Source organism: Pseudophryne corroboree, chromosome 4 (genome assembly GCF_028390025.1).
Source record: "Pseudophryne corroboree isolate aPseCor3 chromosome 4, aPseCor3.hap2, whole genome shotgun sequence".
In the NCBI taxonomy this organism is placed as follows: Eukaryota; Metazoa; Chordata; class Amphibia; order Anura; family Myobatrachidae; genus Pseudophryne; species Pseudophryne corroboree.
The window spans coordinates 795,817,149-795,838,748 of NC_086447.1; the positions used below are offsets into that span (position 1 = coordinate 795,817,149).

Below are 21,600 nucleotides of genomic sequence, written 5' to 3' on the forward strand. Positions count from 1 at the left end.
AAATGACTGAGAATCTGACAATTTCTGAACGGAGATATCATACTATCACACGGAGATTTGTATAGTAGTAAAACTTATATGGGGATTTGATACCATAGGACGCGCTATCTGTTTATAACGGTCTTTTGAATTAATGAGAGTGACGACACACAAAATATATGTATGACTGATCTTGTAAGTGTAAGTGACTAGCAACAAATTAATGGACACAGAAACAATTCATCATATCTCTTGAGATTGCAACACACGCTCCAATCATCAAATCCGGGCTCTGTGCCAGAAACATTGAAGTGCTACAAACACTCTTCTAAAACATTGAGGTTACTATTCGAATGTAGATATATCTATGTGTAACACAAACATGAAATATTACTGATATACATAAAAACAGGGATATAACAGAACAGACACCAAACAGACGCTCAGTTTTTTAAATCTATGTTTATTTTCTTTTTCTGTAATTCACAGTGTTGTTATATCTTCACATATTTGTTATTTGTGGTTTTAATATTTCGCATTATAGCTACTCAGTAGAATACGCTACGATACAGTGTTAAAATAAAAATAAAAATTTTAACGGCAATAATTAAAAGTTATATTTTAAAATTTGTGCACCTAAGACAGATCCTTTCCTTTCCCCTTGCTACATATCTACAATATGATCTGTGGTAGCACCCCCTTGACAATATGAACAATTAATGAGATATATGAATTAGGGGTTTCTTCTATAAATTCTTATCCTGTGCAACTGACTTTACCCTTCCCTTTCCCCCCCCCCCCCCTACCCTTCATCCCAGTCCTTTTCCCCTCCCTTTTTTTGTAACATTTGAAATTCACAATTACAAATTTCTCCACTATATATGCTAATTTGTAGTCATATTAAACTATTAAAACAAAAAACCTTCTAAGCGCTCATCTAACATAGAAAGCTTCTACTGATTCAAATGAGCGCCACATCATATCCGGTCCCTTATTGCTAGGCGACCGTTCCGTTCCCTAGTCTTAATAGGACATATGTAGTAATCGTAAGAGACTCTATATGTCACAGATCATTAGCATATGTAAACATAACCACTCTCTATTCACTGGTTAAGCCGACACAACGTCACTTCCGGACCCTTGTTGCCAAGTGACACCGAAAGCTTCCACTCGTCTAGTGGACGCTGCATCACATCCGGTCGCTTGCTGCTAAGTGGCCGTTCCGTATCTCAACAAAACATATGTATCACAAATCATTAGCATATGTAAACACAGCAACTTTCTATTCATTGGTTGTACAGACGTGACGTCACTTCCGGTCCCTCGTTACCAAGTGACAGCGTCTTTCAAAGAGCTCATACTTCCCTATATAGAGAACAGCGGTGTAAAGCAGATTCAACTCTAATAAGTCAACTCCCTTATGCGATCATAAAGAGGCCCTTATCGGTAGTGTTAATACTCCACTATTGCCTAGCAACAGTTCGTCCAAAGGTTGCCTAGCAACAGTGCAAAAAACGTCAATTAATCAGTTTCTTCTATTTGACAGAGGACAGATATTAAATAGTCTCTACAGGCATGAGATTTTTTGTGTTCTTTTCGTTGCTGAGTGGTCAAGGATTCTTATCAGTCCGGGAACAGCTCCAACCAGCCCTCCTCCGCCAGCCGTGCAACCACCAGGTCCAGGCACATACAGGTATAGCCTGGTCCCACGTTCTTGCACCATCTTTGCACCTACGTTAGCCCGGAGTGGCTATACTGCAGCCTGCACCTGACGAATAGCAATAGCCCAGGTATACCGGGTTACAGCCCGTATCATTGCATCTTTTTGCCATATCTGGAGGGTCCAATTCGGGGACTGTTTGTGGTGAATTCCGCGTGCTGTGTAGAAATAGCAAACAAACAGTCCCCGAATTGGACCCTCCAGATATGGCACCGTTTAAAGGTTTAAAAAGCACCAGGAGCCGGGAGAAGTCATTAACCACCCATTTAAAAGACTGGTTAATCAGGTGATAAAAGCCGCTCTTGCTACGCTGTATAGCACTATTGTCTCTCTGCAAAACAAACGCATTAAAATTGCTAAATAACATATTAATACAGCTTGATTAACATCTGCTTCAATATCAGTGCACTGATTTCTGCTGCTTGTAGGAACTTTAATAATCCTAGGAGTATTACTAACACCGGGACTAATGTACCTATGGATATGGATTGAATTTTCCATTGAGAAGTTGCTAAATTGATGTTTTAAAATTTTATGTATGTGGTTATGTAAATTTACTACCTGTTCATATGAGATAGTTATTTAAAGATTCAATACTGGCCGGTATTGTGATTTTAGTTTTATCTTATTTACATGTGCAATTGAATAAATTTTACACGATTCTATGGAAGCGCTGTTTTTGTATTGACACCCAGACGTGACTGAAACGTCTGACCTTCGCTCCCACCTGCCCTTTCTCAAGGCAGGGAGGTCCACTGTCATGCTGAGGATTTTGAGGACACAGAGGCAGGTTTCTGGTCTTGGGAACCTGCAGGTACCGTTTTTTTTTTATTTTGCTCGCCCACCTCTGAAGAAAGTGGTAGGAGTCTTGGACTTTTTAGCTTTTGCAGACCGAAAGGACTGCATAGAAGACGTAGAAAAAGGTTTCTTTTGTCGTCTGAGAGGCTGAGGGAAGAAAGGTTGACTTACCAGCGGTTGCCGTGGAAATCTACGCATCCAATGCTTCCCCAAATAGAGCCTGACCTGTGAAGGGTAGGTTGCCCACACTTCTCCTGGATTCCGCGTAGCCAGAGTCCCCTGTGTGCTGAGACAGCCATGGACGATGTCCTTGCAGTCAGATTACCCAGGTCCTTCATGGCCTCCACCATGAAACCCGCCGAATCCTGTATGTGACGTAAAAACAATTCAATGTCACTTCTATCCATAGAATCTAATTCCTCTAGTAATGTGCCTGACCACTTTACTATGGCTTTAGAAATCCGTGCACAGGCAATAGTGGGCCTTAACACCACTCCTGAAGCAGTGTATATGAATTTGAGCGTAGTTTCAATCTTGTGGTCTGCCGGTTCTTTCAAAGCGGACCCAGGGACAGGTAAAACCACTTTTTTAGACAGTCTAGATACAGGAGCGTCTACTATAGGTTGGTTTTCACACTTTTTCCTATCATCCTCAGGGAAAGGAAAAGCCACAAGAACCCTCTTTGGGATCTGGAATTGTTTCTCTGGATTTTCCCAGGATTTTTCAAATAAAGCGTTTAATCCCTTAGACGCAGGGACGGTCAGGGAGGCTTTCTTATTGTCTGTAAAGTAAGCCTCCTCTACCTGTTCAGGTGGTTTGTCAGTAATGTGTAACACATCCCTAATAGCCTCAATCATGAGTTGCACTCCTCTTGCTAGGGAAGCCTCACCATCCCCCGCATATCCGCATCACCCTCTGCCGTGTCAGTGTCGACTTGCATAATCTGAGCAAGCGCACGTTTCTTGGATACACCAGGGGATTTTGAGGTAATGGGGACAGAACCAGACAAAATCTTCACAGATTGCTTTAAAATCTGTGATTCAGTCTCATAATGCGCAATCCTAGTAGAAATCTGGGATATCATTCCCTTAATAGAAGCTACCCACTGGGGCTCGGATTCGGAAGGCGGAGACAAAATATTACATTCCTGTGTACATGGAATGGAGTCCTCTGGAGAAGATACATATTCTGCCACACAAGACACAGAGTCCCTGGACATGGTTATGTGAGAAAGTTGCATACACACACACACACACACACACACACGCACACGTGTCAGACACAGTTTCCCCCAAAGTACCTTCAGAGAAACACAGAGCTTGGAGCCAAGAACACAGCGCCTCAGTAAGCAGTTATAGAATAATTGCCTGGCGCTGACTGTGTACCCTTAATAGAACTACACAGTTAAAAAGACAGTCTCCTTCCCCTTCTACAACCACCTTGGTACCGTACAGGATAGTTGGAGTCGTGGAGGGTCAGCGCTCCCTGTCAGCGCCTCAGAGTGTGGATCTGCAGGGAGAAAATGGCGCTGGTGATAGCATGAGTGACCATTGATAGCATGAGTGACCATTTGTAAGGGTATTGCGCTGGCCCAGGGCGCCCCTCACAGCGTCGCACCTGTATCGCTGAGCCTTCCGGAGCGCATTGTTAGTACTGCGCTCCAACCCTGTAGCCGCCATGCACACCGGCTCCCCGCATGTCGGGTCACCGGTGACACACTCACCATCTCGATCTTCTGGCTCTGTTAGGGGGTGATGGCATGCTGCGGGAGTGAACGGTCGCATCGGGGGCTAACGATCATCACCCTCAGGAGCTCAGTGTCCTGTCAGCGGAGATAGTGGCCATTAACCTCAGAGGGTTGGTCACTACTCCACCCCTAAGTCCCACGAAGCAGGGAGGCTGTTGCCAGCAGCCTCTCTGTGCCCAATTACTCTTAAAAATAAAATAAAACCAAAGAAGCTCCCCTAGCTGTGACCGGCTCCTCCGGGCACATTTTCTAAACTGAGTCTGGTAGGAGGGGCATAGAGGGAGGAGCCAGCCCACACTATTAAAGTCTTAAAATGCCCATGGCTCCTGGTGGACCCGTCTATACCACATGGTACTAATATGGACTCAAGCATCCTCTAGGACGTAAGAGAAAAAGGGTTTCCCTTTCTCCCGGTTTAGGGATGGACTAGCCCGGAATACAAAGTACGGCTAAGTAAATGTGAGCAGAAAGGGTAGCCGAACCATCCAAACCTGAATTCTATTCTAATGTGAATTAAAAATGGCCACGAAGCGGAAGTCTAAAGTAAAACACAAACGTCATCCCCGTAAGATGGCCACCGTTTGGAATGCAGCCAGAAGCTAGCGGTGGATCGCAAGCGTCACTTCCGGTTGACGAATCCGGAAGTACAAAAGCGGGAATTTGTTGAATCGGCTTCGGAATGCAACCGGAAGTTGACAGGGGAATGCATGCATCCCTTCCAGTTGACAAATCCGGAAGCACACAAACGGTATTTGGTGGGGATCAGTACTAAATACCGCCGGCCGGAATCCCGGCGGTCGAAATACCGACGCCGGAATCCCGACAACACAATCCCGACAGGGGTGGCGAGCGGAACGCAGCCCCTTGCGGGCACGCTTCACTTGCCACGCTGCGGGCACGGTGCCTCGCTACACTCGGCACACTATTATATTCTCCCTCTATGGGTGTCGTGGACACCCACGGAGGGAGAATATGTCGGGATTGTGGCGGTCGGGATTCCGGCGTCGGTATTTCGACCGCCGGGATTCCGGCCGGCGGCATCTTGACCGCATCCCATACGGTGTGATTGCCCCAATTAGAAGGGGTATAAATATTTGTTCTGGATGGCTCCATATTATCCACGCTTGAAAAAGGAGATTGCCTCCGAAACGAGTTGTATGGACGCCGGTTACCACAGATTTTGCTGCTGAGTTCCCTACTCTCCTTCAAGGATTAAAGCTCTTTGCGGTGGTGCCGTGTTACTATACCAGGACCTCATTGCTTTGCTAAAGCATTTGCCCACCACAAATCCTATAGAGGGTGAGAGACTTTCTAACTTGGGATCAGTGCAATTTTCTCTGCTGTAATTTCTATCTCATATATAATTGTGAATGTTGTATTTGTTATATTAAAAAGAGTGTTTTATCCAAAACCCCTTTAAGTTATTTTCATCTTGGTTATAAGGGCGCCTATAGATATATATTCTGTTTTATACTGGTTTAATTTCAGGGATGTGGTGTTCCCTTTTTTATATGTGACAGCTGCCTTTGTTACATTTATTGCGCACCACAGAGTATTTTATTTATTTTGAAATGTCTGTCATAGATGACTGGAAGACAGCGGATTCCATATTGCCAACTTGGGTTAGCACTGGCACATAGATGTTTAGTATAAAGAACCCCCTTTTTATTAGGGAAGTTTGCAGCTCTCTGCCCTGCCTCAGGGATGAGCTGGTGCCAAATCAAGCAAGGAATGGTCAACTGAGCAGCAACTAGTACACATATGGACTGCAAAAAGCCAAGGGTAATCCTGAAGGAAAGTCAGCACAAGTTGGGACAGCGCATGAGAGAAGTCTGGAACAGTCTTGGTCAAAATATCACTTATTAGAGCAGCCAATGGAATGCATTGGAAGCCTATAGTACAGGTAAGAGCCTAATACTATTTTAAATAGGCAGACACAGATTTGAATTGGGCAATCTGTAATAAACTTTCACACAACCACGATATTAAATCACAAAGCTGTATTTGTCCCTATACAGAGTGGAGCTTCAGCTGAGAGGAGGAAGGCAGCGCCAGGAGAGGAATCAAAGACCGCACCAGTCCTTGGATCTTCTAAGAAAACACTGGACTCCAGTGTTTTAAAGTCCCATGAGCAACACTACCTTTTTTGCTTTGTTACCATCATTACAAGTTTCACAAATGTACAGCGATATATTTTCACCTGCTATGCTATAGTCCACGAAGCGTACACACTGCTGTGGTGCCATTTAAGACTGATCTTTATCAAGCCTTGGAGAGACAAAGTACCAACAAATCAGCTTCTGTCATTTTCCTAGTACAGCCTTTAAAAGTGACAGAAGCGGATTGTTGGCACTTTATCTCTCTCCACTTTATCTTGATACATCTCCTGTGTCTAGTTCAGGCAATTTCACACATCTGAAATCCACACCATTCCACCTTAAGATCAAGTAGTTTCAACTTACCAAAACTGAAAACATTTGGTATACTGCAAACTATTTCTGCCACATCTTCCGATTTCACAACAATACAGACGGACTCTTCCCTTTCATAACCTTTCAGAGCAATTGCCAAAAAACTTTGACCAAGTGAAACTCTGATGCGTTGAATTAAGTGATCTTGCAAACCAACATCTTCTGGGCAAAACAAAACCTCCTGGCTGGTTTCACCTGTAACAAGCAATTAATAAAAAAAAAATAAAAAAAAAAATTGTATTCAAATCATTGGCTCTCCAGAGAAACTTCAGTCATGCTAAATATATATAACATACATATTTTATTATAATATAATACATATTATATATATATATATATATATATATATATATATATACACATACATACATACATACATACACACATACATACATACATGCATATTTGGATTCCAGAGCACACAAACGTGTAGGATTGCTGCTGGAAAAGACTAAAAAATATGACAACAGTTAGAAGTTATTTGATTCTAATCTAAGCCTTTAGAATCTCACAAATAGGGAATCCAGCAAAAAATAGGATTTTAACACCTACCAGTAAATCCTTTTCTCCTAGTCCGTAGAGGATGCTGTGGACTCCAAAAGGACCATGGGGTATAGACGGGATCCGCAGGAGACATGGGCACACTATAAGACTTTGAATGGGTGTGAACTGGCTCCTCCCTCTATGCCCCTCCTCCAGACCTCAGTTATAGGAACTGTGCCCAGGGAGACGGACATTTCGAGGAAAAGGATTTTTGTTAAACTAAGGGCGAGATACATACCAGCTCACACCACAACACACCGTACAACTGGATTACCAGGAATACCAGATAACAGTATGAACTAAGGACAGCAACAAGCTGAATATAACCGATACACAACCTTCGTGTAACCGAAAACAACTATCAATACAACTGCAAGGAACAGTCCGCACTGGGGATGGGCGCCCAGAATCCTCTACGGACTAGGAGAAAAGGATTTACCGGTAGGTATTAAAATCCTATTTTCTCTTACGTCCTAGAGGATGCTGGGGACTCCAAAAGGACCATGGGGTCTATACCAAAGCTCCAGACCAGGCGTGAGAGTGCGGACGACTCTGCAGCACCGATTGAGCAAACATGAGGTCCTCATTAGCCAGGGTATCAAACTTGTAGAACTTAGCAAAAGTGTTTGAACCCGACCACGTAGCTGCTCGGCAAAGTTGAAGCGCAGAGACTCCTCAGGCAGCCGCCCAAGATGAGCCCACCTTTCTGGTAGAATGAGCTTTCACTGACTTCGGTAACGGCAATCCAGCCGTAGAATGAGCATGCCGAATCGTAGTACAGATCCAGCATGCAATAGTCGGCTTGGAAGCAGGAGCCCCAATTTTGTTGGGAGCATATAGGACAAACAGAGTCTCTGATTATCTGATTTGAGCCGTTCTGGCGACATAAACTCTAACAACATCAAGAGATTTTGACATAGCCAAGGCACCCATAGCCACAGGCACCACAATGGGTTGGTTTATGTGAAACGAAGAAACCACCTTCGGCAGAAATTGTTGACGAGTTCTCAATTACGCTCTATCCTCATGGAAAATCAAATAGGGCCGCCAACTCCGACACAAGTCTTGCAGACGCCAAGGCCAAAAGCATGACCACTTTCCAAGTGAGAAATTTCAACTCAACCTTTCGCAAAGGTTTAAACCAGTGAGACATAAGAAATTGCAACACCACGTCAAGATCCCACAGAGCCACGGGTGGCACAAACGGAGGATGGATGTACAGCACTCCCTTCACGAAAGTCTGAACCTCTGGAAGGGCAGCCAATTCTTTTTGAAAGAAAATAGATAAAGCCGAAATCTGCACATTTATGGAACCCAAGTTTAGGCCTGCATCCACACCTGCCTGCAAAAAATGGAGGAAACGACCCAGCTGAAACTCCTCCATAGGAGCTTTCTTGGCTTCACACCACAACACATTTTCTCCAAATACGGTGATAATGCTTCGCCGTGACCTCCTTTCTAGCCTTAAGGAGAGTGGGGATGACTTCCCCAGGAATACCCTTTCGAGCTAGGACTTGGCGTTCCACCTCCACGCCGTCAAACGCAGCCGCGGTAAGTCTTGAAATACGCATGGCACCTGCAGTAACAGATCCTCTCTGAGAAGAAGAGGCCAAGGATCTTCTATGAGCAATTCCTGAAGATCCGGTTACCAGGCCCCCCGTGGCCAATCTGGAACTACGAGTACTGCCGGAACCCTTGTTCGTCTTATGATCCTCAACACTTTTGGAATGAGAGGAAGTGGAGGGAACACATATACCGACTGAAACACCCACGGAGTTACCAGGGGTCCACTGCACTGGCTTGAGGGTCCCTTGACCTGGAACAATACCTCGGAAGCTTCTTGTTGAGGCGAGACGCCATCATGTCTATTTGAGGAATTGTCACTTCTGCAAAGACCTCTTGATGAAGACCCCACTCTCCTGGATGAAGATCGTGCCTGCTGAGGAAGTCTGCTTCCCAGTTGTCCACGGCCGGAAGGAAGACTGCTGACAGAGAGCTCACGTGCTTTTCCACCCAGCGGAGGACTCTTGTGGCCTCCGCCATCGCCGCTCTGCTCTTTGTTCCGCCCTGGCGGTTTACGTACGCCACCGCTGTTACGTTGTCCGACTGAATCAGGACAGGTAGACCTCGAAGTCAGTGTTCCGCTTGCAGAAGGCCGTTGTAAATAGCCCTTAATTCCAGAACGTTTATGTGGAGACAAGTTTCCTGGAAACTTCTTCCTTGTGTGACTGCTCCCCAGCCTTGGAGACTTGCATCCGTGGTCAGCAGGACCCAATCCTGGATCCCGAACCTGCGTTCCTCTAGGAGGTGAGAACTTTGAAGCCACCACAGGAGAGATATTCTGGTCCTGGAAGATAGACTTATTTTCCGGTGCATGTGCAGGTGAGACCCAGACCATTTGTCCTGCAGGTCCCACTGAAACACCCGGGCATGAAACCTGCCAAACGGAATGGCTTCGTAAGCCGCAACCATCTTCCCCAGCACTCGAGTGCAATGATGAATCGACACTCTTGCCGGTTTTTTAATCTCCTTGACCATGCATTGGATTTCCAAAGCTTTTTCCGCTGGAAGAAACACTCTCTGCAGTTCCGTGTCCAGGATCATGCCCAAGAAAGGTAGCCGAGTTGTCGGAATCAACTGTGACTTTGGCAAATTTAGAATCCAACCATGATGTTGCAGAACCGTCAGGGAGAGTTCCACATTTCTTAGCAACTGCTCCTTTGATCTCGCCTTTATCAGGAGATCGTCCAAGTACGGGATAATTGTGACACCCTGCTTGCGTAGGAGTACCATCATTTCCGCCGTCACTTTGGTTAAGACCCTCGGGGCCGTGGAAAGACCAAACGGCAAAGTCTGAAATTGGTAATGACAATCCTGCACCGCAAACCTCAGGAAAGCTTGATGTGGAGGATATATTGGGACATGTAAGTAGGCATCTTTTATGTCGACTGATGGCATAAAATCCCCCCCTTCTAGACTGGAGATCACTGCTCGAAGAGATTCCATCTTGAACTTGAAAGTTTTCAAATACAGATTGAGGGATTTTAGGTTCAGGATCGGTCTGACTGAGCCGTCCGGCTTTGGTACGACAAAGAGGTTCGAATAAAACCCTTCTCCCTGTTGAGACGGGGGTACCGGGACAATGACACTCTGCTGACACAGCTTTTGTATCGCAGCACTCACTACTTCCCTTTCTGAGATAGAAACTGGCAAGGCCGATTTGAAAAATCGGTGGGGGGAGCACCTCCTGAAACTCCAGTTTGTACCCTTGGAACACTATGTCTAACACCCAAAGATCTAGGCCCGAGTGAAACCAGACCTGACTGAAAAGTCAGAGACGCGCCCCCACCGGTACGGACTGCCATAGGGGAGCCCCAGCGTCATGCGGTGGACTTGGCAGAGGCCGGGGAGGACTTCTGGTCCTGGGAGCCTGGCACTGCAGGCGACCTTTTTCCCCTACCTCTACATTTAGAGGCAAGGAAGGACGACCCTCTTCCTTTTTTGTATTTATTAGGCCGAAAGGACTGCATCTGATAATGGGGTGCCTTTTCCTGTTGAACATAAGGAAGAAAGGATGACTTACCCGCTGTAGCGGTAGACACCACCTTTATATGGGAGAGCTTCCATAGCTTTCTTGGAGTCGGCATCAGTATTCCATTGATGAATCCACAGCGCTCTCCTGGCCGAGACTGCTATGGCATTGGCCCTTGATCACAAGAGGCCAATATCCCTCGCCGCATCCTTTAGGTAAGCTGCAGCGTCCCTGATATAACCGAGAGTCAAAAGAATGTTATCCCTATCCAGGGTATCCATGTCAGATGCCAAATTATACGCCCACTTAGCAATAGCACTACTCACCGATGCCGACGCCACGGCAGGTCTGAGGAGTGCACCCGTAGTGACATAAATGGCCTTTAATGTCGTTTCCTGCTTTCATGAGAGGGGGGAAACGTCACCTCAGGCTTCTTTCCTTTATACAAACAAACCCTTGTATCAGGAACAGCAGGTACTTCAGAAATATGTAAAACATCTTTAATAGCCACAATCATGTACTGAATACTCTTAACCAATTTTGGATGTAAACTGGCCTCACTATAGTCGACACTGGAGTCAGAGTCCGTGTCGGTATCCGTATCCGCTATTTGGGTAAATGAACGCTTTTGTGACCCTGAGGTCAATAACACCACATTTGCATTCAATGCACTCAACATATTCACCCAATCAGCAGTCGGCGGTGCCGACAGAGTCACTCCCAAATCCTTCTCTGCGCCCCCAGCAACTTCCTCCGGGGAGGAGCACTCAGCCTCAGACATGTCGACACACCGTACCGACACGCGCACACACACACACACACACACACTGGCTATAGGGGATAGACCCACAGGGAAGCCTGTTAGAGAAACACAGAGGGAGTTTACCAGCTCACACCCCAGCGCCTATTTCAATACTGAGAAAGAATATCAGATGTCTGTGCTGTTATAATAGCACCAAATTACTGTGCCCCCCCCCGTTTTGCTCCCTGTTATTTGATCAGGAGAGTGGAGGTCCGGGCCAGCGTCTTTGCAGTCTGTGAAGAGAGAAAATGGCGCTGGCAAGCTGTGAGGGCTAAGCCACGCACCCACCTCGGCGCGCTGTAGTCCCGCTCAATTTTGAATCTTTATACTGGCGGGGGCTTATATTTAGTGCCTAGGCACTTAAAATATATCTCTTTCAGCCAGTCTTTACCTCAGTAACATAATGCCCAGGGTGCGCCCCCCCCCCCCCCCCTGCGCCCTGTAAGTGCCGTTGGAAGTATGTGTAGGAGCATGGCGCGCAGCGCGACCGCTGCGCTGTACCTCGTTACTGAAGTCTTCTGTTCTTCTATATACTCACCCGGCTTCTTTCTTCTGGCTTCTGTGTGGGGGTTGAACCGCGGCTCCGGGATCAAGCAGCTAGGCGCACCAAATGATCGAACCTTCTGGAGCTAATGGTATCCAGTAGCCTAAGAAGCAGAGCCTTTAACTCAGAAGAAGTAGGTCTGCTTCTCTCCCTTCACTCCCACGAAGCAGGGACCCTGTAGCCAGCAGGTCTCCCTGAAAATAAAAAACCTAACAAAGTCTTTTCAGAGAAACTCAGGAGAGCTCCCCTAGTGTGTGTCCAGTCTCTCTGGGCACAGAATCTAACTGGGCACAGTTCCTATAACTGAGGTCTGGAGGAGGGGCATAGAGGGAGGAGCCAGTTCACACCCATTCAAAGTCTTATAGTGTGCCCATGTCTCCTGCGGATCCCGTCTATACCCCATGGTCCTTTTGGAGTCCCCAGCATCCTCTAGGACGTAAGAGAAACTGTCATTAGGCTGTGGAAACTAATTGAGACTACTCTAAATATGTTTCCAGTAAAACAATTTGCCTATACGTATGGTTTCATCTATTCAATCAACATTTGAGAAGGAAAATCATTCCAAACAGTTCTGGCATCATAACAAGGAAACTATTTTTGCCTGAGAATTAAACACCCCTGAAGAAGTCGCCATAGATGAAACGCGTTGGTTGAAACAAAAATATTTTTTTGATATTTTTACTGTATGAACAAAAACTGTATAAACATGGTTTCCTAGTGATCAACATTTGTGTAAAAAAAAACGATTACAGAAACTTATTTTTGAATATGTCCTTTATATTTTAATAAAAATATGTGTTTTTAACATTTGGGTGTATATGTATATAAAGGTACTGATAAGGTCATCCTTGGTTTATATAAGAAACAAACAAAAACATATTAGATTCATCCATCAAATACAGTAAGAGCGCTCCACAAAGATACCTCTTTGTACTTACCTCTACAGACCCATATCGGCAAAGGGTCCTTTCTTTTGTGGAAGCTGCCCAAAGAGGGCTGTATTTAACAAAAAAAATGACTCCAATGTTATTTCACCTTACTATACAATAATAGCGTGTCAAGGAACACACACACACACACATACATACATACATATATTAATATATATATATATATATATATATTATATAATATATATATACAGGTTGAGTATCCCATATCCAAATATCCGAAATACGGAATATTCCGAAATACGGACTTTGTTTAGAAAAAGTGAGATAGTGAAACTTTTGTTTTCTGATGGCTCAATGTACAAACTTTGTTTAATACACACAGTTATTAAAAATATTGTATTAAATGACCTTCAGGCTGTGTGTATATAAGGTGTATATGAAACATACATGAATTGTGTGAATGTACACACACTTTGTTTAATGCACAAAGTTATAAAAAATATTGGCTAAAATTACCTTCAGGCTATGTGTATAAGGTGTATATGTAACATAAATGCATTCTGTGCTTAAATTTAGGTCCCATCACCATGATATCTCATTATGGTATGCAATTATTCCAAAATACGGAAAAATCCGATATCCAAAATACTTCTGGTCCCAAGCATTTTGGATAAGAGATACTCAACCTGTGTATGTATATATATATATATATATATATATATATAAAACAACGTGCAGAGCTGCGGCAGTCAGGCTTTTGAAAAGTTCACAGGAGTCGTGGATATAGATCAACGTTTCAATATTTATACATATTGTCATCAGGAACAATATGTATAAATACTGAAACGTTGATCTATAGCCACCGACTCCTGTGAAGTTTTACAAAAGCCTGAGTGCCACAGCTCAGCACGTTGTTAGATTTCTCTTGTGATGGCACCGGCGCAGTTATGTGAGAAGCATGGAGTGCCAAACCTGGGAGAGATAGTATATATATATATATATAAATATATATATATATATTTATATATATATATATATATATATATATATATATATATATATATATATATATATATATATATATATATATATATATATATATATATATATAGCAACTACCACTTACTCATCACAAAACCATGAGAACTAGGAACTTGAAATTTGGACAGTAGCTTGCTTTTGACGTAGGCACCCACTAAGAAGGGATTTTTCAAAATTCCACCCACACAGGGGATAAAAGGGGTGAGATAATTCCCCCCTCACAGAGGAGAATTAAGACAGCTCACCCAGCCAGGGCTATAAAGAATGCATGGTACCGGCTATACCAAGTAGCAGACCGAGGAGGACATAATGCTCTGTGTCTAAACTTCCTTGCAGTGGCAGCTTTAGAGCACTCCATTATTCAAATAGGGGAGCCATGTCAACTGCCCCCCCTAAACACTGTCAAACATCACTGAGTGTGGCTCCCCTATTTGTATAATGGACTGCTCTAAAACTGCCATTAGCAAGGTAATAAAAAAAAAAGCCTTATGGTTCTGGAGATGATGAGTCAGTGGTATTATTTATTTATTTTAAATACAGGGTGATTCAAAAGTCGCATTACACCCTTTTGTTTCAAAAACTGTGCAGGAAATGGGAAAGCTGAATACTCAAGTAAGGTATGGGTGAGGTGGGCTATCGTTTAGGGTATGTACCAAACATGGGTGCCATCCTGAATGTACAGTAAGTCAGTTTTTTCAAATGGAAAGGGGATCAAGTAACATGTCAAACAACATCAGTATTTGCTGGAAAGTTTATTGCTGCAAACAGATGAAATGCGTGTGCCAGCATTTCTTCGGAAACCCTTCTGCGAGTGCATGACAATTGGATCAAGCACCTTTGAATTTGTGTTGACCAAGAGGGACAACATGTTGAACACATTAAATGACTGTCCTTTATGGAGAACAGTTCAGCCCGTAATTCCAAAAAGAGAGAGTGTTGTAACTTTTGAACCATAACTGCTATTTAAAATCTGTTTGCAGCAATAAACTTTTCAGCAAATTCTGATGTTTGACATGTTACACGACCCCCTTTCCATTTGAAAAAACTGACAGATTCAAGATGGCCAATTTCAAGATGGCAGCCATGTTTGGTACATACCCTAAAAAATAGCCCCCCTCACTTATACCTTACTGGAGTATTCAGTTTTCCCATTTCCTGTACAGTTTTTGAAACAAAAGGGTGTAATGCGAATTTTGAATCACCCTGTATATAGATTTCAGATATAAGTACTTAACCAACCTATTTCCAGTCAGGAGAGGATAGTATGTCTCAATTATCAGAGGTTAACCTGTCACTTGAACTAAGCATTGCCGAACCTCCCAGAGAGCAATAGGAGGAAAGGAGAGACAGATATTTAGACTCTTAAATGCATTAAAGGAAAGCTTGATAGTCAGCAACTGCTTATCTGCTGTGTAAATGGTACCAACAGCTCTCCCAGTGACCTTTAGTGTTGTGCGAAAATCTTTACCTTTTTACCTCAAAAGGAGGAGCCCTCAGGAGAGTGAGAAGCTAAGAAAGGAGACCTAGGGCCCTTTGGAATAGAGTCAGCCTATCCTTGCAAATCTTACATATTTAACATACAGCGGGCAGAGCTTCGCCTGTCCTCCCAGTATTTAAAGCACTGAGCAGGGCGGCAGGGAGTGGGAGGAAAGAAAGGCTGCAAGGTGGTTGAAGACACTACGCTCAAGGAGTTGGACACAAAAGGGAGATGTGTTGGTAGTTGGAGTGAGTGTTAGGATAAAGGGTACTTTTTTTTTCTTTTTAAGAACAGGGGAGACAAGGGCATACTTGAAGGGAGAGGAGACAGTGCCTGATGAGAGGGACATATTAAGGAGTTGGGTAAGGTGGAAACAGACAGAAGGAGATGGGAGGGGATAGGGTTTAGTTGGGAGGAGGAGACTCCAGATAGAGTGAGAAAATGAAGTCACAGTTGCTAAGATGGATGTCGAGGGGTGATCAGAAAAGAGAGGTTGTTGAGGGTCTGGTGGGATGTGATGTCCTGATGTATAGCGTCACTTTCAGATTTGAAGTAGGCGGCAAAGTCAAAGGCAGATCATAAAGACTGGAGTCGAGGCGGCGGTCGGCAAAGAAGGGAGTTGACAGTGGCAAAGAGATGCCGGGGGTTTGAAGACTGAAAAGGTTCTATAAGTATGACTGTCAAGAGAGGGAAGGGCAGCACTTCAGGATGAAAGCATAAACTTGAAATGAAGAAAGTCTGCCTTAGAGTGCAGCATGTGAACATTTTTGCAGAAATCTGTAAAATCTATTGTGTCACAATTCCTACAGGACTCAGTAGGGTCACTGAAAGTACATATTATTGTTTTATATAGTATAACTTGTGTGACAACATGGGGTAATTAGTTCAGTAGAGGGGTCAATTTGTGTAATGTTTAGGTGCGCAAACAGGACCCAACACCGCTTTTTAGGTAAATGAATGGAATGGTGCTTTACTGTCAGCATAAATGGAACACCACAAGTGAACAGAAAATAGCAAATGCCTAGGGTGCTCGCTCGCTTCTTCGCCCGACTAACCTTGGGCAGCTAATCTGCAAACATAAAGTCCCTTAATTTAAAAAGTCTCAGTCCTGTCTCCCACAGGTTCCATGTACAGTCTCTGTCCTGCTTCCTGCAGTCATAACACAGGCTCCGGGCCTACCCACACTCAAAACTCCCTGCCTGGATTCTTCCCAATAAAGCGTAGCTCAATCATGGAGTTTCAAGGTCTTCCCCGTCTCCTACAGGTTTAGGCTCAGGCCCCCTGGTCCTCAATGGCCAAACAGCACAATGAGCACCTTCTGGCTTTTGTCTCAACAGGACAGCTTACACAGGCCACAGCCTGTCCTGACTGGAGAGACTTCCAGTCCGACTCTCCACTGCTTTATCTTCCCTGTGTGGGTGGATCCCCCCAGCCACAATCTGAATGCATGTGACAATGAAGCAATTTACCTTCATACTGGTACAGCAGGTAAAAGGCAAAACTAAAGTTTGTATTAGAGTGCTTGAGATCAATCACATCTTCACTCTGGTTAACGATCATGCAAATTATATACATGGTAGTCCTAACATGGAGGTATTCTCTACAGATTGGTGGACTGTAAACACCAATATATGGTCTAAAGCAGGCCTTCCTAACTTCGGTCCTCAAGACACACTAACAGTCTTGGTTTTAGTGATATCCAGGCTTGAACACAGGTGACTTAATTAGTACCTCAGTTATTTTGATTTAATCATCTGTGTTGAAGCCTGGATATCACTAAAACCTGCACTGCTGGTGTGCCTTGAGGACCGCGGTTGGGAATGCCTGGTCTAAGGCTTCACTGCATATTTGTATTGGTATTGGAACAAAATGGCATATAAATTACCATTTTATTTTGCATTGTACTTTTAAATGTGTTGCTTTGCCTGACACATACACAGACAGGATTGGAGAGTTCTGTGACATGAATGTCTGTAGCTAAATTGAACTTTTGCTTGGCAATTACATATCAAATATCATGTTTTTACCTAATTTGGAAGTGGCTTTCCGGGCTTTGTTCTCGGTCAGTGGTATAAAACTAAAAGACTGCTACACTCATGTGGTGGAATGGAGATCGGGATCAATGGAGGTGCAGGATTAGCAAAGTCAACAAAAACAGGAGTAGGAAATTCAAACCGATGTGGCTTAATAAGAGGGCCAAGGATAAAATGTATTAAAAAAAGGCGTGCTTTCAAAGCATTTAAGTTTGAGGGAACGGTGGAATCATTCCAGTTCTACAAGGAATGAAACGAAAAATGCAGAAAAGAAATCAGAGCAGCTAAAATAGAAAACGAAAAACAAATTGCAAAGGAGAGTATAACAAACTTCAAAAAGTTCTTTAAGTACATAAACGGTAAAAGGTCAAAAAGGGAGAATATTGGGCCTTTAAAGGGCGAGTTGGATGTCTTAATTAATGACGATGGGGAAAAAGCAGATTTATCGAATAAATTCTTTTCAGCAGTATTTACGAATGAGGACAGGTTGATGAGAGTAGAGCATAAGATAAGCCAAGATAACGACCTGATGCTAGGTACTTGGTTAAACGAGGAAGTAGTCCGGGAGAGACTAAGTAAAATTACAATAAATAAATCTCCTGGGCCGGATGGACTCCACCCCACGGTTCTTATGGAACTTAATGTAGAGATATCGAGACCCAAATATTTGATTTTCAGTGAGTCATTAGATCAGGACAACAAAGGACTGGCGTATAGCAGAGGAAGTCCCAAATTTTTAAAAAGGGTGTTAAAACTCACCCTGGTAACTATAGACCGGTAAGTTTGACATCTATAGTGGGGAAGTTACTAGAAGGTATATTAAGGAACAGCATACTTGAGTACTTGGATACCTCCAAGGTTATTACTAGGAATCAGCATGAATTTTGTGAAGGACAAATCCTGTCAAACTAACTTAATAAGCTTCTACAAGATAGTGAGCAATAATATTGATCAGGGTCAAGCAGTGGATGTAACTTTTTGGACTTCGCTAAGGCCTTTGACAAAGTTCCACATAAGAGACTAATTCTCAAATTAAGGGAGATTGGGGTAGGTGACACTATTTGTACATGGGTGAATAATTGGCTGTTCCATAGGGAACAACGAGTGGGGATTAATGGGATGTACTCTGAATGGGCTTCAGTGCTCAGTGGAATACCGCAGGGTTCAGTACTCGGACCTTTGTTGTTTAACATTCATTAATGACCTAGGAGAGGGACTGGAAAGCAAAGTGTCAATTTTCGCAGATGGTACTAAGCTATGTAGAGTAATTAATTCATACAAGGACGTTGAGTCTCTACAGAATGACTTATCTACACAGATAAATGGAGAATGAGGTTCAATACAGACAAATGTAAAGTTATGCACTTTGGGACTAAGGACATTCAGGCAGCCTATAAACTAAATGGGGAAAATGTAGGGATAACAGTAGTTGAAAAAGATTTGGGAGTGTTCACGACAATGAACTTAGTAGCAGTACGCAATGTCAAAATGCAGCAACAAAAGCAAATAAGGTGTTAGCATGCATAAAACAGGGAATGGAGACAAGGGATGAGAGTGTAATCCTGCCACTGTATAAATCATTGGTGTGGCCACATCTGGAATATTGTGTACAGTTCTGGGCACCTCACTATAAAAAAAAAGATATCTTGGAACTCGAAAAGGTTCAGAGGTGAGCCACTAAACTGGTTAAGGGTTTAGAGGCACTGAATTATGAGGAAAGACTTAAAAGGTTAGATTTGTTTACATTGGAAAAGAGGCGACTGAAAGGAGACATTGTTAACATGTTTAAATACATTAAGGGACAATACAAGGATTTATCAAACGCTTTGTTTATCAAAAAAACACTACATAGGACACGAGGACATCCCCTGAGGTTAGAAGAAAAGAATTCCATCCACAACGGAGAAAAGGGTTCTTCACAGTAATAATAGTGATTTGGAATTCTCTGCCAGAGAAGGTAGTAATGGTAGACTCAATCAATAAGTTTAAAAATGGATTAGATAAATTCCTAGCAGAAAAAAAAATTCCAATGATACAGCATTTAATTAATATTAAAAAAAATAATAATAATTATAATACTGGTTGAACTCGATGGACATTTGTCTTTTTTCAACCTCAACTATGTAACTATCTCCGACTTTTTTTTAAAGGGGCAATCACTTACAAAGTATGGTTTTGCCTTGTAAGTGATTGCCCCTTTAATAAGAGTCAACAATCATCCAGTACCTCCAGCGATTTCGGACTCCGTTACATCCCACTCAATATGTTGGTGCGATATGAAGCACAGGCAGCTGCCCTGGACCCGTATCCAGTCTGAAAGGGAGAGTGAGGCCCTGGATACCACAACCACTTGAACATCTGTTTTGCTAAGTATAATTACATTTTATCGCTTATTATTATTATTATTAAAAAGTGTGTTGTCTGCTTTCTTCAACTCTGGGTAAAATTCCAGTTCCAGTGGGAACAATATTCTAAGGCAGTGATGGCTAACCTTGACACTCCAGCTGTTGTTGAACTACACATCCCAGCATGCCCTGCATCAGTTTTAGCATGGCCAAAAAACAAAACTGTAGCAGGGAATGCTGGGATATGTAGTTCAACAACAGCTGGTGTGTCAAGGTTAGCCATCACTGTTCTAAGGTATAATTGATTCTTCCAGTCTTTGGCTTTAGGCTTTGGTAAATTGTGGTAGTAGGTGGTGGAAATACACATCACCATTCTTAATTAAAACTGCTTTGGGCAGATGCCAAAAAGGCATAATTTTTACCTAGATTTTTGGGAATATTTAAATATATTGCTCTTATCGATCAATAAAAGTCACATAATTAAAGGAACTTTAGGCCACAAAAAGTTTATCCATTACCAATGCTTTTTCGCAAGCGATATATGCAATTGTCCTCAGCAAAATACATGTAATCTCCACGTGAAATCTGAAAATGTAAGAAATACATACATTTATACACACATAGTAGGTAAAACTGCAAATTACATAGTACTAAATTAAAGAAACGTCTTATGAATTTTGTTTCACAATACCAAAGTCAGAAAATATTTTAATCATCAATCTACGACTAAGCTGCCAAATAGTCAAGAAAAATCATGTAACACAACTGCAGAAAGAAAAATTAACTATACTGCAGAGATATGTCATGTTGTGGCAGAGTAGATGGATGCCCTCCCAGTTCCACAGTATCAATTGGAAAAAAAATGGGGTGTGAAAGCTGAGATACTCCCTGTTCAAATTCACTTTTAACTTTTTGCCTGAATTCTCCAGCCTCCTGTGGGCTCAACCCAATTACCTGCAAAGGGGTCGAATGGGCATTGCAGCCGAGCAATAGCACCGCAGTCAAAGAATGAGAATCCTTAGATTATACTTCTATACAAACATTGTACCTACACCAGACTTATATTTCTAGCCAACTCCCACACAGTACTTCTCTAATCCATGGATCAAAATGAAGCATTCTGATAGAGGCACTGGGTGTGGTATGGAAGGTAGATAGTAAATAGGTCGACCACTATTGGTCGACAGTAACTAGGTCGACAGGGTCTCTAGGTCGACATGAGTTTTTTATGTTTTTTTGGTGTAGTTTTCTTCGGTGAGTGACCGGGAACCCCAATTAGTGCACCGTGTCCTCTCGCCATGCTTCGGGCAAGGTGCCTCGCTTTGCTCGGCACATGTTATCGTTCCAATCATAGTCCACGTGGACCGTTAAGTATGGAAAGGTTCAAAAAAGGAAAAAAATTGTGAAAAACTCATGTCGACCTTTTGGCCTGTCGACCTAGAGAGCCTGTTAACCTAGTTACTGTCGACCAATAGTGGTCGACCTAGATAGTGTCGACCTAGTTACTGTCGACCTAGAGACTGGATTCCAGAGGCACTAGTGGGGATAATTAAAATGACAAATCTTTGTGATAAGTGCTCAATATTTAACAAGTGGACACTTTTCTTAGAAGTAGATTGTATTCATGTATTAGAATGACTGTGTTGCCTGTTTACCTCTTACTTATACCCCTTTT

The 21,600-nt window shown here is 43.1% G+C and overlaps 1 protein-coding gene across 5 annotated transcripts in view; it reads right to left on the reverse strand.

The window, feature by feature from the left end:
• The window catches only part of PREPL (prolyl endopeptidase like), a 180,007-nt gene that overhangs the window by 153,302 nt on the left and 5,105 nt on the right, over nt 1-21,600 (reverse strand). For all 5 annotated transcript variants that reach the window (XM_063918366.1, XM_063918368.1, XM_063918365.1 and 2 more), the window contains exons 4-5: nt 20,444-20,510; nt 6,707-6,910 (exon numbers count right to left, since the gene is read on the reverse strand). In XM_063918366.1, the coding sequence (XP_063774436.1) occupies nt 6,707-6,910; nt 20,444-20,510 (271 nt within the window). The remainder of the gene's footprint in view (nt 1-6,706; nt 6,911-20,443; nt 20,511-21,600) is intronic.